Raw genomic sequence first — 22,034 nt, forward strand, 5'->3', positions numbered from 1 at the left:
ATCAATGTATAAAAGAATAAAGCGGAGAAATTGTAATTTTGTAAGATATTCTGAAAGTAGTTTTAATAAATTAAAATAATGATCACATCTGGCATCAAATTATAAAATAATTCTAGTTCATACTAGCATGTACATAATTCTATGATGATTATTTTAAAATCCAGTAAGACTATTACATATTATATAAAATGCGCTCAAAAATGAGAAAAAAAAAATTAAATATGTGAAGGAATAGAGCAATTCTTTAAGGCATCACGTTGGGCAACCCTTACAAGAACTGATGAAATGGTTAAAAGAAATAAATCAATTAAGAAATCTGATTCATTCATTTTAGATTTTTTGTTTCCTTTTTTGTTAAAAACCTAGTTAACTTAATGTCGGACTAAAATCTTAAAGATTTGATGAAAATCTTTTCGGATACTATTTGATTTTCTTCTTTTTAATTTAATGTCCTTTAATAATAATAACGAAAAATAAAATGAAAGAATAAAAAAAAAGAAAGAAAAACAATAATAAACAACAATACCAAAAATATTTCAAAGTTCTTATCGAAAAGTCAGCATGAGTTTTAATTTTTCTTCCGATATAAATGTATTTACATTTTTTTGTATACATACTCGTATTATACCATTACAAACATGTATTGATTTTCTTGAATATTCTTCTCCTACACAATATCAACACCGAACCGACAACTTACTGGATTTTTCCTATTATTCAATTTTGTCTTTTTTATTTTTTGCATAAACATGGAAAAGAGATTTTTAGTATTTTAGATTTTTATAAAAAAAATAAGAATTTTGGTTATATGAGAAGAATAGCCAGGATATAGAAAGGACTATCACTTGTATATGTAAACTAAGTATAATGTAGGGATTAAGATATAAAAAGGAAATGAAAACTCTGGATATACGTGATTGTCTATTTCAATAATATAGAAATATATATATATATATATATATATATATATATATATATATATATATATATATATATATATATATATATATATAATACAGGAAATGTGTATTGGTTTAGTATAATTTCTGTAATGGGTTTGAATTCAATATTAATTTAATTTTATTTCCAAATATTAATCTAAACAGTTTTTTTTTTCTTTTATATTTTGAAAATTTTCTCTATATTATTATGAATTTCTTAATAAATAGTTCTTCAAGAAATTTCCATTTATTGCTAAAGGGTACATTTAATTAAAAATATGCATAGTGCTTCTGTGATCCTGTTAATTTATGTGATTTAATTATATTACGATATTTGGGACGGTACAATATTCTTGCTTTAGATTCTTAAAGCTGCTGCTGAAAAAATTGGTCCCAGACTTTTTTTTCATATACGAGCAAGTAGTACGAGTACTAATTTCAGAGCTGTTCAATATAAAGTATAAGCATCAGGTATTTTTCCTTAATTGATAATTAAATTGTTTTTATTTTAAGTATTTTATAGTATTTTCGATTGAATTTATACAGCTGATCTAAATGATGATTTTTCTTTCGAATATTTTTTTTAAATCATGTAAATCTCGGGAGTATAATACTACAAGAGGTCAATTAAAGGCTTAGCTTTCAATAAAAATTTTCCTTACAGTTTTTTCAGTAAAATATGCGTGCGTTAAATGTGTTTGAGACTAACATATTTTACCCAATATAATTGAAGTCGAAAAATATAAGTGTTATATTATTTGTGCAAGTTATTTTATTTAGAAGAATTAAAATTATGTTAGAAGTGGTAAAAATTTAATAAAGTCTAAAATATGCAAGTTTTAAACAACATTATAATTTAATCTAATAGCAAACCATTCAAATTCATATTTTGTACTAAAAATATTAAACTACATTCCGGTATAAACCAAAAACCGTAAATGTATAAAGATAAACCGGGGTTATAAACCAGTTTTTGTATATAAAGTGAAATTTTTTAAAATAACTGAGATTACCAAATTCCTTCCACAAGCTATTCGATTTAATTTTTAGTTTGTTGTTAGTAGTCAAAGAAAAAAAATCAAAGGAAAATGTTCAAAAGTTAATCTGTTTTCGTATACAAAATTCATACCATACGCACACACATACATTTTTTGTGTGAATACTACTTATAAACTATAAGGATAAAGATAAATTTAATAAGCGCAGACTGCATATTTGCTGTTTTTGTTTTTTTGAAATTTTAACAAAAATATTTGGTTTTTAGGTCAGTTTTTAGATGCACATGCATTCCAATATTTTTACCATTACACTTTAGTTTTTGTGATATTTTTAGGTTCTAGAGTTGTTTTCAATTTTTTTTTCTGTTTTTTAAAAGAAATGCATAATATCAAAAAGAATTCTTTTAAACTTTGTTGGAATTTCAACCATAAAATCTAAAAACACTTTTGGGTAAATATTTTGTCATTTCATTATGGTATAGGTGTAGATTTTGTTATGTAAGGATCTGTAAAAGATTACAAACACAATATTTTTTATAAAGATTTTTCTGCTTTTTGTATGTTTTTTTGCTTACCGTAGAGCATTAAAAAAGGATTTTCATATCTAATTCAAATATTCAGTGATTTTATTTTACACTATGGCATTAAATGGGTAAAAGTTTTACTTGAGTTTTTTTTTTTTATTTTTGAGCATGTTTTGAAAATAAATTTTAATTTAATTTTTTTTCCTCTTCTGTATTATATTTAGGTTCTTTATAATTTTTGTATAAAAATACAAGCATATAATTTAATACAAATTATATGCAAAAAGGTATGTGAACAGGTAAATAATATTTTTATTTTTCAATTATACAGTGGAATGCTTTCTTATGAAAATTTGATAATTTGTAATGAAGACGGGATTCGCTCTAGAAATAGAATCTTTGTCATGTTGTATATTATTAGGTACACGGTACACCTTCATAGATTAAATGTTCTAAAAATATTATTTTACTTTCGCAACTTATTTTGATGAAAGAGAACTTAGGAAATTGAAATAAGTTTTTAAAAAATTAATTCCTAGATTTAAAAAATGTAAATAAAACTCAAATATCGATGGTGAACTGCACAGATACGCTTATTAGAAAATTTTACAAAATGCGTTTTTTTACACCAATACTAATTTCGAACGGCTCTCTTTCTGTGGTGCAGATTTCAGTGATGTACGTGTATTACTTTCCGGGATTGGCGTGGTACAAATACATATAGGTTAAAGGTAAGGCCAAAGTTGCGGAAAAAGGCTAAGTGCTTTTTCATTCTATTTACATTGAAATAGAACAAAAACTGATAAAACACAAATATGCTAAATGCACGACCTTTTGAGCAAAAACTCGAATTTTATTAAAAAAAATCATATGAAATCGAAAAAGAAAAAAAAATTTAACTATGCAGCGTTGTTCTAATCAACTGGCTTTTTTCGCAAATTTGCGAGCTTTCACAATGCTTCCCTATAAAATTTTTAATTGGATAGTTAGCGTACCTGTCCGATTCACCATCAAAATGTTCATATAATTTAAATTATCTTCCAACACACATGATCCTGTTAATCTCCCATTTATCGCAATAAATTAAATTTTTCGGAAACATTATGAATATTGTGATTGATTTGTGTGTATAACAAAATAACTCTAAGAACTAATCACGAAAATATGATGTTAATAGAGGAAGATTTTCGAGAATCGGGAGATTAATTTTTCAATTTAAATAAAATTTATTTTGATAGTGAAATATTCGAAATATATTTGCATGTACGCTTCCGTATCTGTATCAAACTTTACTAAATAATTACAGTAACTTTCAAAATTACAAATTAAAAAAAAAATTAATTTGTTAAAATTAAAAAGCACGTTTTCAATTAGATAACGTTGTGTCAAGATTATTATTATTATCGTAAGAAAAGTTTTTACTGTAAATATTCTCATTTAGTATTTCTCATTTAGAATTTTAGTTTAAAGTGTAATCTACTACTTATATAGTTATATTATGTACTTAATGATCTTAAATATCGTTAAATACCGGTATTTATAAGTAAAACGTGTTTATGAAAATTATTTTCAATATATAATATATATATATATATATGCATAGCATTACATAAGAATATTAAATAATGTACAATACAAAACGTAATTTCACGTATTTTTTGAGAAATTTCATTTTCATTTTAATGGTTTTTATGTGTAGGTGGTTAATATTTTCATATATTTAATTTTTTTGTTTTGGCAAGGATATAAAGGTTTAAATGGGTTTTAACTTTTACTATATATACACAAGTATAAGGATAATGTAAATCAGGGGCTAAAAACAAACAAAAAAACTATAAGAACAAAATAAAATAATCATAATAAATATTTATGAATATAAGATCAGCACTGTGGGAGATATTTAAATAATTTCCTAGATTATTAATGTTTTATAAATCGTGGTGCCACATACTGTATAGGTAGGTGTATATATTTGTAAAAAGAAAGAGAAAAGTATAAAAAGACAAGTAAAAAATAGGGTAAAAAAAAATTTTTTTTTTTTTTGTATTCGGTGTCCTTGACAGATTGGATAATAAATTTAAATGCTATTTGAATTTTTCATAGAAAATATTTAAATAAAAAAAAAAAGGGAAAAAAAAATTTGTAGGGAAATTTTTTTAGTTACATATTAGGTACTTTAAACGTAACATCCTTTTTATAATAATTTTCAAAGTAAAAAAAAAAAATTTTTTATTTTATTATGTGTAACATTTACGTACGTTTGTATGTATGATAAATGTGTGATTTCAAAGTTTTTGTATTAAAATTTCCCGCAATATTTTCATAGTGGTGTAAAAATATAATAATAATTTTTCTCTATACTTTATGCCGTAAAAGTTTTCACTTTGAGGTTAGAATAGAAGTAAAGTTATTTTCTTTACAAAAATATGTATATATATACGTATGTACGTATTATAATAGATGTATAAAAACAGACATACGTATACATACATACTTGCAGTATAAATAATTGAATATGCTTTAGAGAGAAGTTATTTTAAATTTGATATATGATTTTTAAATTACTTTCATATTATGTAAAATTAATTTTCCGTAACGTATTTCACGTTACATTAAAAATGCTGTGTCGAATTAAATTCATTCGGTATAAGTAACTCATATATTTTAGGGGATCTGTATATGCGATGCAGTGTAAATTAAGTGCTATGAGAAAATGAAATGAGAAATCATAAATGTTAATGACAATATAACATTATAGAAGTGATAAAGTTGAATATGTCCTTTAGAATTTAGGTGACAAGTTGTGAAGACGAGGGTTATGTTAATTTTGAAGAAGGGGTTCGTAGAAAATATTAGAGTCATTTTCTAGTTAAAAGACTTAAAATGTGTTTAAATTAAAGATTTTTCATCAGGTTTTCTTGAAGGTCAGTTGGAAATGAGCCTACAAGTCAGTTTTATTTTGCAAAAAAATCGGGATTGGACAATATGCATCCTTTGGAAACCAAATAGAGTAAATTTAAAAGATTAACCCTATCGATCCGGCTGGTACACATATGTTCCAGTAAACTATTCGGAAATTGGGTGGAAAGGGTTAACGTTTAACTTTTGTTTACAATGACTAAACTAAAGCTTAATTATTTAAAATTAATTAAAATTTTTTGATAATCTAGACTACACGGTAAAATGCGAGATATTTTTTAATTTTCGGCAAATTGTAAATTAACGTATGCGTTTTCATTATTCAAAGAACTTGGTCAAATTTTGTTAGTTATTGCATTGTCGTAGTTTATCGATCGTAACTAAATATTTTATTCCTTCCAAGAAATCTAAGAACATTGTTGTGACAATGTTCATTTTATCTAATTTATTACAGCTAGGTATGTGACCTTTTGTATCCTTAATAAATTTTTAATTTATGTTAATAATTTACTTAATGTGAAATATATTACTCTTTTAACATCTTTAAATTTCAAATTTACCTTCATTATTTTTATGCTTATAAAATATATTTTGGTTTCCTTTAAGCAATATTTTTTCACTTACCTGAAAATAGAAAAAAAAATTAAAAAATATTAATTTAATGGTATTGTTTGGAGGAAAAATTTATTTAATATTTACTAAGAATAAATTTAGTGGGTAGGCCAACACAAAAACGATGATCTCAACGATGGTGTTGAGACTTTCAAAAGGCACATAATAATTTTTTTTGCAAAATGGTCCTGCTTTAATGTAAATTTCATAGAATTACAGAATTTTCTGCAATAAATTTTGATTTTCCAGATAGAAATCATTAAAGAAAAATTCTCGAAAACCACCTTTTAAATAGTTGCGTAAAGTACATCTTCCACAAATATCTTAGATACTGGATTTCATTATGAAACATTCTTAATTAGATTATTCATAACGTATGTATGAGGTTTTTAAATTTCACATATTTAGTTTGAATTTGAAATAATATTCGCAGAAGTGCACAATATTTTAGGAAAACCCCCTTAAGTCATCTAAGTAATCAAATATTATATATCAAAATTTCAAAAACATTTTAGTGTCTTAAATATTTACATTTTAGTATAATTGCCAAATATTGATTTAAGTGAATATTGGATAATTCCGAGTCGTACCTTCATATATATTTTTTTGACACAAACAATATGAATTTTTATAATTAATGTTTTCATTCAAAAATATTTGGTAATAAATACTGTAAAAACAAAGTGTATGTATGGATGTGTGTGTTACCTATCTTAATATTTGGAAAATGAAAGGAAGGGTTGTGAGTGCGTTATTTATGAAATACTTTTCAAATAAATAAATAATGGGAATTTTAACCCTTTTAAAGTGATTTCAGTATTTTCATTAGATTTATGTATACTTATTTATGTTTAGAAATTATATTAATTGGAATGAATTTGGCGTATAATAAATTAGGAACACAAAATTAAATTTTCAATTACATAATGTGCAAAACATTATTGTTAATAAAAAACAAAAATTTGTTATACTTAGCTAGAGGATAAATACAAATGATTTATTGAAAATATAGTTGTTCACAGTAGTTGTTATTCACTCCTTGTCTTCACTATGTCTACACTCTATATTTTCAAATTTAATTTTTAGTCAAAGTGGCTTAACGGTTGATTTTTGTTGGATAAATCCGCTTTTAAATTTACATTTCATGTTGATATTAAAGCAAAGACATTACAAGTTTGCATATTAGTTTAGAATTTATGTTTTAGCAAATTTATGGTTTTGGTATGAAAATTTTTTAGGTTTATGATTGGAAATAGGTCCTTCAAAAGATAAAATTTTATGCTAGTTCTAAACAAACCTAGACTTTTCAAACCTCTGAACTAATCAACATCAATCAAAAGGCCAGTAAAATGTACATATTTTTAATTGCATTAATTGTTTTCTGTTATTCGCTTCCTCAAGTATAGCGTATATATTTAATGTTTGTCTATATTATAGCTTGGGTAATATAAATGCTTCATTAATCGAAAATTACTTTTTAAACTACTTTACCATATGGAAACCAAAGCATATTTATTGTTTCGCTTAAACGAGTTAATGATAACTTTTTCAAAACTGAGTTTTTATTACGGTAAAACTGGTCAATAACAGATTCTTCGAGAGGCGAAAACCTTCCATTGTTGAACAAAAATGCGAATTAAAGCCTCTACATAAAAATTTAGTACTGAAATGTCGAAATATTATCTAAGCGATTTTGCTGGAATCTGGGAATGCCGGAATTACTTTTTTTGACAAAATGAGATTTCATTTTAATAAGAACTATGTTGCCCGTGAAACCAGTCTAACGCGTAATAAAACTTCGGTCCCATGCATTTCTATCTAAGCCAAAGAAAGTTAAGACATTTTTGGTATCTAGAGATGGGTACGACTAAAAATTTTAAAAGAAAATGTGAAATTTTTTAAAATAGCAAAAATATCAAGTCTTATTTCAACATTTGGTTCGGGATTTAATTTTTTTAATCTGATTTTTTTAAATATATTAAATATCAAGTTACAATATTAAAATTTTTGTAACTCAATATTTTAACAATTAGTTGGTATTAATTCATAAAATTTAAGTTAAAAAGATTGGTTTCCGTAGAAAATTTTGTAGATTTTACATTTAAATGCAGTAACCAAAACTACACAGCAGAGGGTGTATAGATGGGAACGTATACACTGCATAGGTTGTAGATGCTAATCATAGACAATATTTGGTAAATCTTTTTAAATTACTATTTATTATGAGTCATCAAATTAATTGAGTTTTACATAGATTGATGATGAATTTATTAATGCATGTCATATAACAATACACAAAGATTATTTACTAAGGAAACGATAGATAATTTCCCATATAATAATATGGTTTATAATAAATTTAATCTAGAGAAGGTTATACACACTTCTAATTTAGATAACCATTTTATATTTCCTTACATTTTATAAAATAATTTTTTCCTAAATTTCAACTTTGATATCATATTTTTCAATCTTTTTCAAATGAAAATTTCTTTGATCTTAATGAAATGTTTTATAATATACTTATAAACTTAATAAAATAATATTGTTTGCATCAATAAATATTGAAACCTTTTTTTCTTAGTTACGTTTTATAAAATAATTGCATCACAATATTAATTTGATGAAGTCTATGAAATATAGCCTATAAAATGTATACATAATAAGTGTAACCAAATCCCTTTTTAAACTCAAAAAAAAATTATAAGAATTTGAAAAAAAAATGTTTGTTAGAAATTAGGATATTTTTACCATTATATGAAAGTGAAATTTTCACCCTCTTTAAAGGATGCATATCTCATTATATTAATAAGAAGACAACGTCTATATAATAATGTTATGTGTTATGCGTTCATATTATTATATAGTAAATTAATTGTTATACATTTGGGTAAAGAAAGTAATTGCTTGTCAAATCAAAAAAAAAAAAAAAGCATTTCCCATATAATTTTTTCCTTATAATAAGGATTAAAATGTATTATCCTTCAAAAGGAATTATTTTTTTTTTGTATTTTTATTTTTGTCTTGTAATATAAAATCTAATAAAATAAAATTAAGTATATAAAAAAGATAGAAGCATAAATTGCATGAGTTATCAAATTAGATTTTTATATTTTTACTACTGCTATACTTACATATCTTATATATCTGAGTATAAATGCTGTTTTCTTGGTTGTTATCCTTGTTGTTGGCTTCATTATCAAAAGAAAATCATTTGTATGTATATCGACCCTCAATTTATGTATTTGTATACAATTATAGAAATAGTGACTGGTATAATTGTAATACAATTTTGTAAAAATATTTTATAAGCAATATTGTATCACAAAATTAATTTCTGTCTTAACTTAAGATATGCCATTTTTGTGATATAAATAGGAATTTTTCGGCTTGGAAAAAATGTCGTTTTTCCCTAGCAAGATTAGAAACTATTATGATGCAAAACGATATTGGGTTGTTACTCATTTATGCAATATTTTGGAATGTCACTATAATGTTAGTGTAATATCACTCATTGAAATAGCACTCATATTGAAAAGCAATCATTTGTTCTTATTAATCGGCGGTTACAAGTAAAATATGGAATTTATTCCAAATTCCGAAGTTAGTGACCAAATACAGTTTTTAAAAAGTAAAATCCCGATTTGTAGCTCTACTTATTTGAAACGAATTTTATTAACTCGGTGTACCTAAAAGAAATCTCAATCAAAATTTTTGCTTAAAATCCAGTAAAAATTAACAAATTGTGACGTGATTATGATTTAAGACGAGTACAGTTTTTTGGCAATAAAAAAATTCCATAGAATACACATTTTACCAAAAAGAATCGATGGATTTCAAAGCGATTTTAAACATTTTTTTCAAAAACTATTTATTTTGAAGTTAATCGCTTTTTTTTTCAGTGAGTAATAATGTTGAATACCTTATGTTGCATTTTGATTTTGATTCCTTGCTGATTTTTATGTAATGTATGTATGTATTTTTTTTTGTATAAATTGTCATCGTCGTCAATTTTAAGAGACGTTATTTTTTTTTTCTGATTTGTATATTATTTTACAGTTAATTGCACAGCATTGCAGAAATTCTGTTCAACGAATCATAAAATGTTTTTATTTTTTTTTTTTCGGTTTTTCAAATTTGTGTTTTTTTTTTCTTTTTGGTAAAGGAAATCAAAATTTGGATGAGGTAGAAATGGAGGGATGATTTCAGAGAAATAATTTCATTTTATTATTACATTTGATTTTGTTTTTCAGTCGATCTTTTATTGTTTTTATTTTTAGACGACCAACAAAAAAAAAAAAAAAATTAAAATGAAAAAATTAGATTTTCAAATTTATTTCGACTTCTTATTACGAGTATTTTATTTTTTTTCGTTTTCCCTTTTCCCATTTTGTATATTTTTCTTTTGGTATCTTTATGACAATTAATTCAACATGCCGCATTAAATAACAACAAGGATAATAAAAAATTACATTAATATAGTACAAAATACATACATACATACATAATAAATATACAATGGAAAAATTTTCAAAAATTTCTACTATGATGTCCTTTTTTAAGCATTTATTTTACATTCAATACAAAATCCATCCCCTTCAATGAAAATAAAAGTGTAATTTGAAAATTTGATTTTTATACATCTATATATTATGTATGTATGTATGTATAGGATATTGTTCAAAAATAATCAAGAGTTGTTAAAGAGATTATAAAGAAAAGGACATTGAAATAAATTTTCATAAATTATCAAACTAATATTACATGGTATATATATATATATGTTGTATGTATATATACCATATAAAAAGGGACATAAATATATTTATGTAATATTATATTTTATGATTATTTGAAAAACGCAACAAATGTTTATAGTAAAAACTTAATATTATGAGCTAAAATTTGTTATCTAAGTATCAGTATACTTAAAATATAATATACACTATAAATATATAGATTTAGTCAATTTACTTATTATATTTGAAAATTTTTGATATCATAAAAGTTCTTTACTTTGAAACTAAATTAAAGTAATAACTCAGATGGCAAATGCTTGATATATATAGTATGAGAATGCACAATAAGGAGATAGCAATGTGTAAAGTCGAATATTTAAGAAATATACTGTAATGGCTAGGGCTAATAAATTTTGAAAATAAATTTTGAAATTTGTTTTAGACTGGATTTCATGTATCAGCCAATTAATTTATGAGAATTTCATTCAAATATTAATTGATGCTTAGTATAAATTGTACCAGTAGTAGCGATTGAGATGAAATTTAACGCTATATTTCAATTGAACAAAATATAATCTTATAGATATTAAAAACCATCGATTGTTATTAAGGCTCAAAAATTTTTACAAATTTGCTTATTCAAATTTTTACAAATAATACAGAGAAAAATAATTGCAAAAACATTCTGATTATTTATACAAAATTTTCGAAGTTGATGTTATTGAAATGCCCCGCTCCTAAAACAACTTACAATTTGAATATCCTCTCATTTTTTTATAAATTAAATTTGATTTTTAACTATGCCGTACTTATAGTACGTATAAGTTTTACCAGTTTTGTACATAAATATAGTAAAGAAACTTTTATAATCAAAACATTATTATTCATGGTAGAAAATAATAATATAAAAATATTAATGGCTGCCGTTACACAACAGTATGATTTTATTTGATTTATAATTAAATTACATTGTAGAATTTTTCCTTTGTTGTTATTAATTTAAACAATCTTAAGTAATTTCTTTTCTATTGTGGTCAAAACTTTTACAATATTTTTAATTAAATTTTGAGTGTTTTGTTGTTTATTTTAAAATTTACTAGTAATATTCTTAAATAAAATGTGTGTACAGTTTTGAAATTATTATTATCCGAATGTGTATTTTTAAAATAACTGAAAGTCTCTAGAAGTCCTTTGGATCAAATTGCAAAGACTGGTAAGCATCTAAATGACTGAGGCTATGATGACGTGCTCCATCGCAGCGATGAAAGTTATACTGCAACTCACGCTATTAAACTTGGTTGCACGGGCTGATGTTTGCGCAGTTATTGTCAGATAATACCCCTTTATATGGTACGGGACTGTTTGGAGGAACTAAATGAGTTGAATGGACACTGGTATCAAAACAAAAACTTAGTTCAACATCTTTATCGCTTTTTTCGCGGAATCTGATCACACATAAAAGGACGTGAATTAGAGAAAGATAAGTGCAGAGAGGTTGGTGCAATGAAGGAATTTTGTGGGCCCTCGATGAGTTAAATACTTTTTGGCAGATTATATCCACAAACATTTAAGGTAGTTACAATATTAGTCAAAAACCAGATGAGGATACTCGCGAATAGAGGATACTGTCGGGCCACTGCGAACTGAGTGGACACTTAAGGAAACTGAGCTTAATAAGCGATTGCATTCACATATATTTTGGGGAGATGGAAGAAACCTCAGTACACCTTCTGGGTTAAATTTATTATTCTATAAAATTTATAATTAGCAGCGTATAACGTTTTTATTTGTTATATCTTTCTGTATTAATGCTGATTACTTAATAATATAATAATTCCTCAGTCTCAATTAATTATAATTTTTCACAAATTCGTAGTTAAATGTCTTTCAACTTGAAAAATTTCCAAAATATTGAATTTTAAAAAAATTCACTTAAATTTCAATTCAATTACAAGTTGAACCATTTGACATTTTACATGTCCCGCCAATCAAAATATGACAAAAAGAAAGTATGTGGTGTTAATTATTTGAATTTTATCAAATTACAATTTATTTTCAACAGACCAAATTTGTTTTTAATGAAGTAATGTCACAAAATTAAATAATTACACGAATTATTTTGGTTTTTAATTAAGAATATTAATTTAAAGTAAAATGCTTTTGAAATATTTAGTAAAAATCTTGTTATGTATAAAATACAATATTGTCTTCCATTTCTCTTGACATTTTATTAATTTTCAGAGCATCATATACAGTTTATCATTGCACTACTCTCAGTAATAATAATAAAAATGACTATTTATTTTCGCACTTTGAAAGATCCACCTACCTATACTGGGTAGAAAATTAAAAAAAAAAAAAACAAAAAATAAATATTGCGTGTAATTACTCTTTATGTCTTCATGTTTTTTTTTTTTATTTACATCACTTTTGACATTTTAAATTGTTCTTTTTATAAACAATACTGTTTTGTAGTCTTTTACAATTACAAAAATGGAATTTTCAATTCATTCAATTGTCAGGCAATGATATGACTATTCAACCCACCACCGCGTTATATACATACATATGTCTATAAAATATAAATGCATAACAGAAGGCAAGAGATTTTCCCCTGAACATTATTAACCCTCAATTACTTCATGAAGAGCAAGTACACATATAGTAGATATATGAAAAAATTTTTTTTTTATTGCCGTTATGTATTTTTATTTGTATTCACGAAAATACTCTCATTTCAAGAATTGAATATGAAGAAAAAAAAACAAACAAACAAAATGACAAAACAAAGAAATAACTGTAATTTTATTTTAAAGCATTCTCTCTATGTTTTGTAACTATATGTTTATCTCTTTTTATTGTTAATTTATATTGTTATACTCTTCATGAATTATTATTCTATTTTGAGTGTTATATATGATGTTCATCATTATTAGAATATTACCAATATTTTATCAAAAAGTATAATAGTATAAACAGAGAAAGGACGAAAAGAAATGAAAGAAAAAAAAGAAATTCAATTGTATAATATTGTAGTGGGTACTTTTTATCAAAACAGGACATAAGAGGAGGATGAAATACTTTGTTTTTTTTTTCTTTCTTCTTCTGCAATTCTTATTTTGTATTTTTATGTTTTGGGTTTCTCAATGGGATGTCATTGTTGTAGACAAGAAGAGGAATTATTCAAAAAAAAAAAAACAAAAAGGAAACGAAAAAAGTAAAAAATAAATAAAATAATAACTTTCTCGATATTCTTTTAAAAAGATTGGCATAATGCAAATAAAAAAAAAACAAAACATAAAAATAAAAAGGACGAAAAGGCACGATGAAAAAAAAGAGTAGATTTAATAAGAAGAAGCAAAAATAAAACAATATTACGCAAAGGAACAAATGAAAATAAATAAAAAAGGATATATAGAACATCACATTGAATTTAAAAGAATTTATTTATTATACAATGGGATATCTTTTATTCGCTCTAAGGACAATTCAACAGGGGTTGTTTATTCAAGTTGATGACATCTAAAAACTACATTCATATAATAATAAATATATGTATATGTATGTATGTTGTGTATACTTATACATTTACACAATACAATTTAAATATATATACACGTAAGTGCTATATGGGATGTATAAATCTATCAATATTATATGTAAAATGTAAATGACATTGAATGGTTGAAAAGTGGATAAGAAATTTATTTGTTTTTGCATCTTTTAGACAGATGGTTGTCTAAATACCATTATAAATTTTGACTAATCATTTTCTCATATATACTTGTACTTATATAAATATAAATATTTTGATATAATGGCTAGTTGTGGGTATAATAAAATAAAATATATTTCTTTTCACTGCATTTGATTTCTATTATGATATTTTTTGATAGATTAATATTATAGTTTTGCAAGAAGTAAAAAAAAAAAAATACGAGTTGAGGGTTTTATTTTATATAGCTTAATTTACAATTTTTTATTGATATTTGATGTATGAATTAATTTAAACCGGCTATTTAATTTTGTTATTTAAATAAAAAATTTAAAATAGTACTTGAAATCTGTTTCTAGAAGTGAATATAAAATATGAAAGTGTGTGAATTAATATATGGGTTTCAAAATATGGCAAATTCTAGTTATGGTTTTATAGGTAAAGAAACTTATCGCTTGAATTTTATTTGCCATTTAAAATCGAAAAATAATTAAGTATTTAATCTCGACAACATTGGACACTAAAATATTAATTGTGATGTGTAAATTAAATTCGTATTCTAGGTGTTTGGTTTTTAAAAGAAGTGCACACTTGATCGCCACGTAAAGTTAAGAGAATACATATTTGTTGTAAAAATAATAATTATATTATTGTTAGCAATTTTTTTACTCAAATATGAATAGTCTAGTCTTGTAAATATGACAATACTACAAGGATATAATTTCATTTCATTAAAATATAATCCCCGACCCCGATACCCGATAATGGGTAATTGATTTTCATTTGGTATAACATTTTCGCAGTTTTCTTACTAACAGCGTGCTTTTATTCGTTGGAAAATTGCTTGATTAATAAATATTTAATATAGTAGTTATAATTAGAATTAGAAAATATTCGGCTAAACAATATTGTATCGTTTAATATGCGGAATAGTAATTATGAAATTACTCTGAACGATAGTTTCATGAACCAAATGTATTGCACGATGTACAAAATCTAGCGTGGGTATGTTGTATTCTTTGTTATTCTTTGTAATTGTCTAAATTTATTCAGTTTCCAATAAATTAAAATTACAACATTTAGAGCCGATTTCAAATCTATTTTCAACTAATAATTATCTTCCAATTAGCTTTAATTTAAATATTGTCTATTTGATATTTTCGTTGAGTTTTGTAAAATCAGGATTAGAAAATCCGTAAGAATAATATTTTTGTAATCTACTTAATTCTTTTTAATTTTTGAAAAAAAAACTAATATTAAACACGTAAACTTTCAATTCTCCGTGATCTGATCGCGTGCTCCTAATACGAGTCTGGGAACTTATGCGAAGATGTTGTATATATAAATAAATAGAAGAAAGAAAAAAAATAAGAATTAGAAAAAAATTTGAAAATTTTCAATTTTCCTTCGTATTTTAATTTATAATAGAAAACAATTTTAAGTAATAATTTTTGTTTCATACAATAAAAAATTTTGCAAGAAAAAAAACAGCATTCATTCGCTTTTGTTTGATTACGTATAGACTTCCATTTTTTGTTTTTCTCTTTCGGTTTTGTTTTTTCTGCCATTATCATTTCATCATCAATTTTTATTTCATTTTTTTTTTACTTCACTTTTTCAAAATAAATATTAAAAGAAAGTAACCGAAAAAGAAAGGAAATATCTTTCCGACTCGACATATTCTTTTGCTCCGCAGCTAGAAAATATATTTTTTTTTTAAAGGAACCGGAAGAAATTTACGAAAGCATAAGGGAATCAAAAAAAAAAAAATTAAAGGAAGACGATAACTAACAAAGTACTCAGTTCAGTGGTGGTGTACAAAACGGTATTATAGAGGTGAATAAAAGACGATGAAACTAAACGTATAGACAAGTGGGCGGGATAGAAGAAGAAAAGAAGATATCTAAGAAAAAAAAAAATAAGAAAAGAGATTTCAATTTTTACAGTTAATATTAAAAAACAGTGAATTGAATTTTGTTTATTTAAATTTTATTCAATTTTTTGTACAATTATGGAAAATACCATATTCCTACAGAACATTAGTGCCGTCTTCTTTTTATTTTTAGTTTTTTTTTCGCTTCTTATTTTTATAGCACATTATCAGCAAAATACAAAAAAAAAATTCTTATAAATTTCAATCTATTCATCCATTTGACAGTCCGCTTACAAAAATCCGACAAACTTTAAGATTTTTTAAAGTTTCTGAATAATAGTAAACATGTCTATAAAGGCAAAAATTTGTTACGTAGGCCCACGCCCCTAAATACTATAACTATTCAAAATTTACATTTTTTTACAATTTATTGTCGTGAAATCATAAACATTTTTGCATTCCGCATAAAAGTAACGCTTAACTTTTCTCCTGCAACAGAATTTAGGTAAACATTGCAATGAGTCTTCTTCTTCTTTAGTAGCTTTACAGCCCGACGTGAGCCTTAGCTTGATTGACTATCCGCCTCCATTCTGCTCGGTCCGTTACTGCGTTAATTAGGTTGTTAACTTGTAATTTGTTTAAATCGTTTATCACATCGTCTTTCCATCTTAACCTCGGTCTGCCCCTAGATCTGTTGAGTAGGGGCCTTGCGTCATAAATTCTTTTTGGAGCTCTATCAGAGTTCATTCTGAATAAGTGCCCCGCCCAGCGCAGTCTTTGGGATTTTATATATCCAATAATGTCCTCATTGCCAATTAATTCCATCAGTTCCTGGTTCGTTCTAATTTCGTATTCGTCATTTTCGTTTCTTTTCGGCCCAAATATTTTTCGCAACATTTTTCGTTCAAAAACTCTTAGACCATTTATATCACTTTGTGATAATGTCCAAGTTTCGGAACTATAACTTAGAATTGGTCTCATAATTGTTTTATATATCTGTAATTTACATTGTCTTGATAGTAATCTTGATCCCAATAGATGAGAAATTGTATAGTATGCTCTATTGGCCGTCAATATTTTATGCTTTATGTCTTTGTGGATATCATTATTTGAATTTATTTGTGCACCCAGATATATAAAATTATTCACACCTTCGAAATTGTAGTCATTAATAGTAATATTTTGCGCCACTCTTCTTGTATTTGATCTCGATACTATCATATACTTTGTTTTATTTTCATTTATTTTCAATCCAATTCTTCGAGTCTGTTGATCAAGCCTTGTAAATATTTCAATTAAATCACGTTTACTTCTTGACATTATGGCGATATCATCAGCGTAAGCATAAATCTGGTAGGGCCTCGTAAATATATTACCTTCGATATGTAGGTCCCTTAGCGCGTAGTGTAAGGTCAGGTTAAATATGATGGTTGATATTTCGTCTCCTTGTTTAACTCCAGATGTGATGTCAAATATATTTGTACAAGATTTTTGTACCAAAACTTTTGCTTTTGTGTTATGCAGTGTCATCATTATTAAATTCGTCAGTTTTTTAGGTATTCTCAATTCGTCAAAAATATTTTCTATTATACCACGTTTTACCGAGTCAAAAGCTTGTTTAAAATCTATAAATAGCATATGCAAGTCCATGTTAAATTCAGCGCACTTTTCCATTGTTTGTCTTATACTAAATATTTGGTCAATGGTTGATTTGTTTGGCCGGAAACCGCATTGATAGTCTGGGATTATTTGCTCTGCGTAGATTGTCAATTTTTCGGCAATTACCTTTGCTAATATCTTATAAGCAGTATTTAATAGCGTTATTCCTCTATAATTTGAACAGTCCGTTTTAGCCCCTTTTTTATGAATTGGTAAAATTATACCAATATTCCATTCACTGGGTATCTGTTCATCATTCCATATTTTAATGATAATTTTATATATTCTTCTATATAGTGTGTCATCGGCTGATTTTATAATTTCTGCAGTGATACTATCTTGTCCGGATGATTTATTATTTTTAAGTTTTTGTATTGCGCTAATAATATTTTCATAAGATGGTTCTTCAATTTCATTTAGAGCTTGCACTTCAGGTATATTATTTGTGTGTTCTATGTTTATTTCGTCATCATCATTTGGGTTTAGCATGTCCTTAAAATATTCTTCCCATCTGTTTAATATTTCCATTTCTTCAGACAGCATTATTCCATTTTTATTTTTTATATTCGTCAATTTAGGCTGAAAGGCTCGTCTTTCTTGTTTACACTTTTTATAAAACCTTTTAGTTTCTTTTTCATTGAAGTCATTTTGTATTTGTATGAATCTATTTCTTATTGACTCTCTCTTTTTTCGTCTGCATATTTTACTAGCTATTTTTCTCTTTGAGTTATATTCATTTTGTGCCGCTCTAGTTTTTCTTTGCATCCATGCAACTCTCGCATCATTTTTTTCCTTTATAGCTCTCTCGCAATCTGCGTCAAACCAATCTTCATTTCGTCTATGTTGTTTTTCACCTATAACATCTTCGGTAGCTTGTATAATAGCGTCTTTAGTATTATTCCACATTTCGTCAACATTTTCTTCAACTGCATTAGATTCAATAGATTCAATAAAATTATTTAATACGCATTTATATCTTTCTTTGTAGGCTTCATTCTTTAATTTATCAATATCCCATTTCTTTTGTCGTGTTCTAGCCACTCGTCCACATTTACTTATTCTATGTTTATATTTTACTACCGTTATGTAGTGGTCACTATCACAGTTGGGTGTTCTATATACTCTAATATCTTCACACGACGATAGTCTTCTTTTATTTATCAGGATGTGATCAAATTGGGGTTCAAATGGGAAGTGAAGCGCAATATAAAGCCTCTCCTGCTCAAATTGCCAGCCTCACCTACACGTGGTGAACCCTGTTAACGAAGATGACGAAGAAATTAATAAAGATGTTTTTTATAATAAATTAGAAGACGTTTGTGGAAGAGTAAATAAATATGACACCTTAATGATTAACGCAGACGAGGACATGGCGACCCAGCGTCCAGGGGTATAACTGGATCACCCTGATCTTGGGGGTTTAAATTCATGATCTAGCTAGCGTAGGGTTGACAACCCACCTAGTGAAATAAATTGTCATGGAAGAAGACTACATGCCTCGGATAAATTCAAATGGAACAAATGGATACAGACCCTCGGAACGAAATATGGATTACGATTATGAACAACGATTAAAAATACGACTAGGCTCATGGAATATAAGGACTCTATTGCAGCCTGGTAAAATGATGGAAGTCGCTCAGGAACTAGAAAGGTTCAAATTTGACGTAGTTGCGCTGCAAGAAATGAGATTCAAAAATCAAGGCAAAATAGAGAAAAGAAATTTTGATTTGTATTACTCAGGAAAAGATGACAAACAAGGACATGCGGGTGTGGGCTTTTGGGTAAGCAAAAAATTCAAAGATAAGATACTCGGATTCACCCCAATAAATGAACGTATATGTAAAATAAGACTAAAAGGAAAATTCAATAATCTGACTCTAATTAGTGTTTATGCACCCACTGAAGATGACGAAGAAATTAATAAAGATGTTTTTTATAATAAATTAGAAGACGTTTGTGGAAGAGTAAATAAATATGACACCTTAATGATTATGGGGGACCTGAATGCGAAAATTGGTAAAGAAGATTTTCTAGGAAATGTGGCAGGCCGTCATACATTACATGAAGAAACATCACCAAATGGGCTTCGACTTTGCCAATTAGCTGAAAGCACAAATACTTATATTATGAGTACATACTTTAACCACAAGAAAATTCATAAAGGTACGTGGAAAATCCCTGGGACGAGTAATACAAACCAAACATTGCAATGAGTAATTTGACAAATTCCTTTCGAGTTATTGCTGTGATTAAGATACAACCGACTCACGTACTAGAATTGAATGTTCGGATAATGAAGAGATCTCGTTTCGTGAGGAGATCCCGTTTCAAACAAATGGCATTCGTTTAGAAATGTGCTACTTTACAAGCGTTTTGTTTGATCCGAATTTATTTGTGTTTCATTTATTTTTGTTCATGTCAAGATTAAATTAGAATACAATATATCTATGTATGTATGCGTATAAAGTTTCGAAAATATATTAGAAAATTGATTTTTTTCCAATTTTGAAATATAATTTTTTTTTTAAGAAAATTGCAATAAAGCATGGCAAATCTTAAAGAAACCGAAATAAAAAAATTTATAACAATGTTAAAAAAAATTATATTCAATTTCGACGAATATTAAATTAGAAATATTGAAGTGCGATACAATGTTGATAAATTTTGCAATCTTTAAGTTGTGGTTTTCTATATAAATTGAATAAAACAATATTTTATTTTAAAACAATATTTTATTTAAACTTGAAAAAAAGTTATGCATGCAAATTTTATCAACTGCAACAAAATTTTTTTCATTTTAGTTTCTAATATTACTAGAAGAAATATATGCGCAGAAGTTATATGTTAATCAAATTTAGGTAGGTAGTTCAGGTTCCTATATAACACCGTAGCCCTCGAGAGACCGCGTCTTCTTTGGAATAAGGGTCTACATTCTCCGAGGTCTCTTCATTGAAATTGCAGGTGATTTAATTACCGCCCTTGAATGGGAGAAAATAGCCTTCTTGAACCTCTTCTAGCGGAGCCTCTTCTTACGTCATTAGAGTGCAACACGGTTTCTTCCAGTTTTCATTAGAGGAGTCTGCCATAAAACACAAAACTCCCAAATATTTCACTCCGTATTTATTTTCCGCATTCCCTAATCGTATACAGATGCTGTAATTTCCTTCTTTCTAAAAGGAGTAAGCGGATTTGCCGAATTTAATCTGAGGTTATTCCATCATTAAATTAAAATAAGTTTGCAAGTTTTGCATTTAATTTCAAGCAGAAAAATTTTTGTTAATTGTGGAGTGTGAAAATGTTTAAGTAATCACTACACTATAATAATTTATTTAATGGCAACTCCTAAACCTGTAGGTCAATTTCTTTTAGTTTTTATCGATTTGAAAATGAATTTCAAATTGTTTTATTTCATAATTTTTTAATTAAATTTACTAATCATTATTCACAACTTGATAGTCCTATAACAGGAATTGAAGACCATTTATATAAAATTAAAACACTCCGCAACAAACCTCAAATTATTTTTTAATGCCTTCTAAATATGTAGTTCTTTTTTCTGGCTCCAAACATAGTAGTTGAATGAAATGTTGTAGAACACGTCGAAAATTTTTTAGCAGAATGTCTAATGGCACTCAAAAGAAAAGTCCCAATATGGAAGACTCCCAATATAAAATTGTCTTCGAACTTGAATCATAAACTGGATGAACTCGTTGATAATATAATTTTATCCGACTATACCTTATACCAAAGGAAAGCAAGGATATTCGTAAAATTTCATTATTTTATAATACCTCGCAATCTATTTTTTAAATGAATTATGAGACTGTAATTCTCGTTTATTTTAGTGTCTGTATCAGAAGCCAAAAAGGATGCGTTTCTCAATATTTCTATAGCTAACAAATAAAATTCGATTATTAATTTTTAATAATTATTTCAATACTATTGAGTTTATTCATTCAATATTTTTGTATTGATTTAATTCTATTTTGTAAATGTTAAGGCTCCTTTGTTAATTATATTTGCATTTGTTATAGAAAAAAAAAACAGAGTA

The 22,034-nt window shown here is 26.2% G+C and overlaps 1 protein-coding gene across 2 annotated transcripts in view; it reads right to left on the reverse strand.

The window, feature by feature from the left end:
* Window positions 1–5,865: 5,865 nt before the first annotated feature.
* Window positions 5,866–22,034, reverse strand: part of LOC129614153 (GATA zinc finger domain-containing protein 8-like) — a 157,871-nt gene continuing 141,702 nt past the window's right edge. For both annotated transcript variants that reach the window (XM_055528570.1, XM_055528571.1), the window contains exon 3: window positions 5,866–6,006. In XM_055528570.1, coding sequence (XP_055384545.1) covers window positions 5,999–6,006 — 8 coding nt within the window. In that variant the 3' untranslated portion in view covers window positions 5,866–5,998. The remainder of the gene's footprint in view (window positions 6,007–22,034) is intronic.

This window comes from Condylostylus longicornis, unplaced genomic scaffold (genome assembly GCF_029603195.1).
Source record: "Condylostylus longicornis isolate FDR11 unplaced genomic scaffold, ASM2960319v2 ptg000104l, whole genome shotgun sequence".
Taxonomy (NCBI): domain Eukaryota; kingdom Metazoa; phylum Arthropoda; class Insecta; order Diptera; family Dolichopodidae; genus Condylostylus; species Condylostylus longicornis.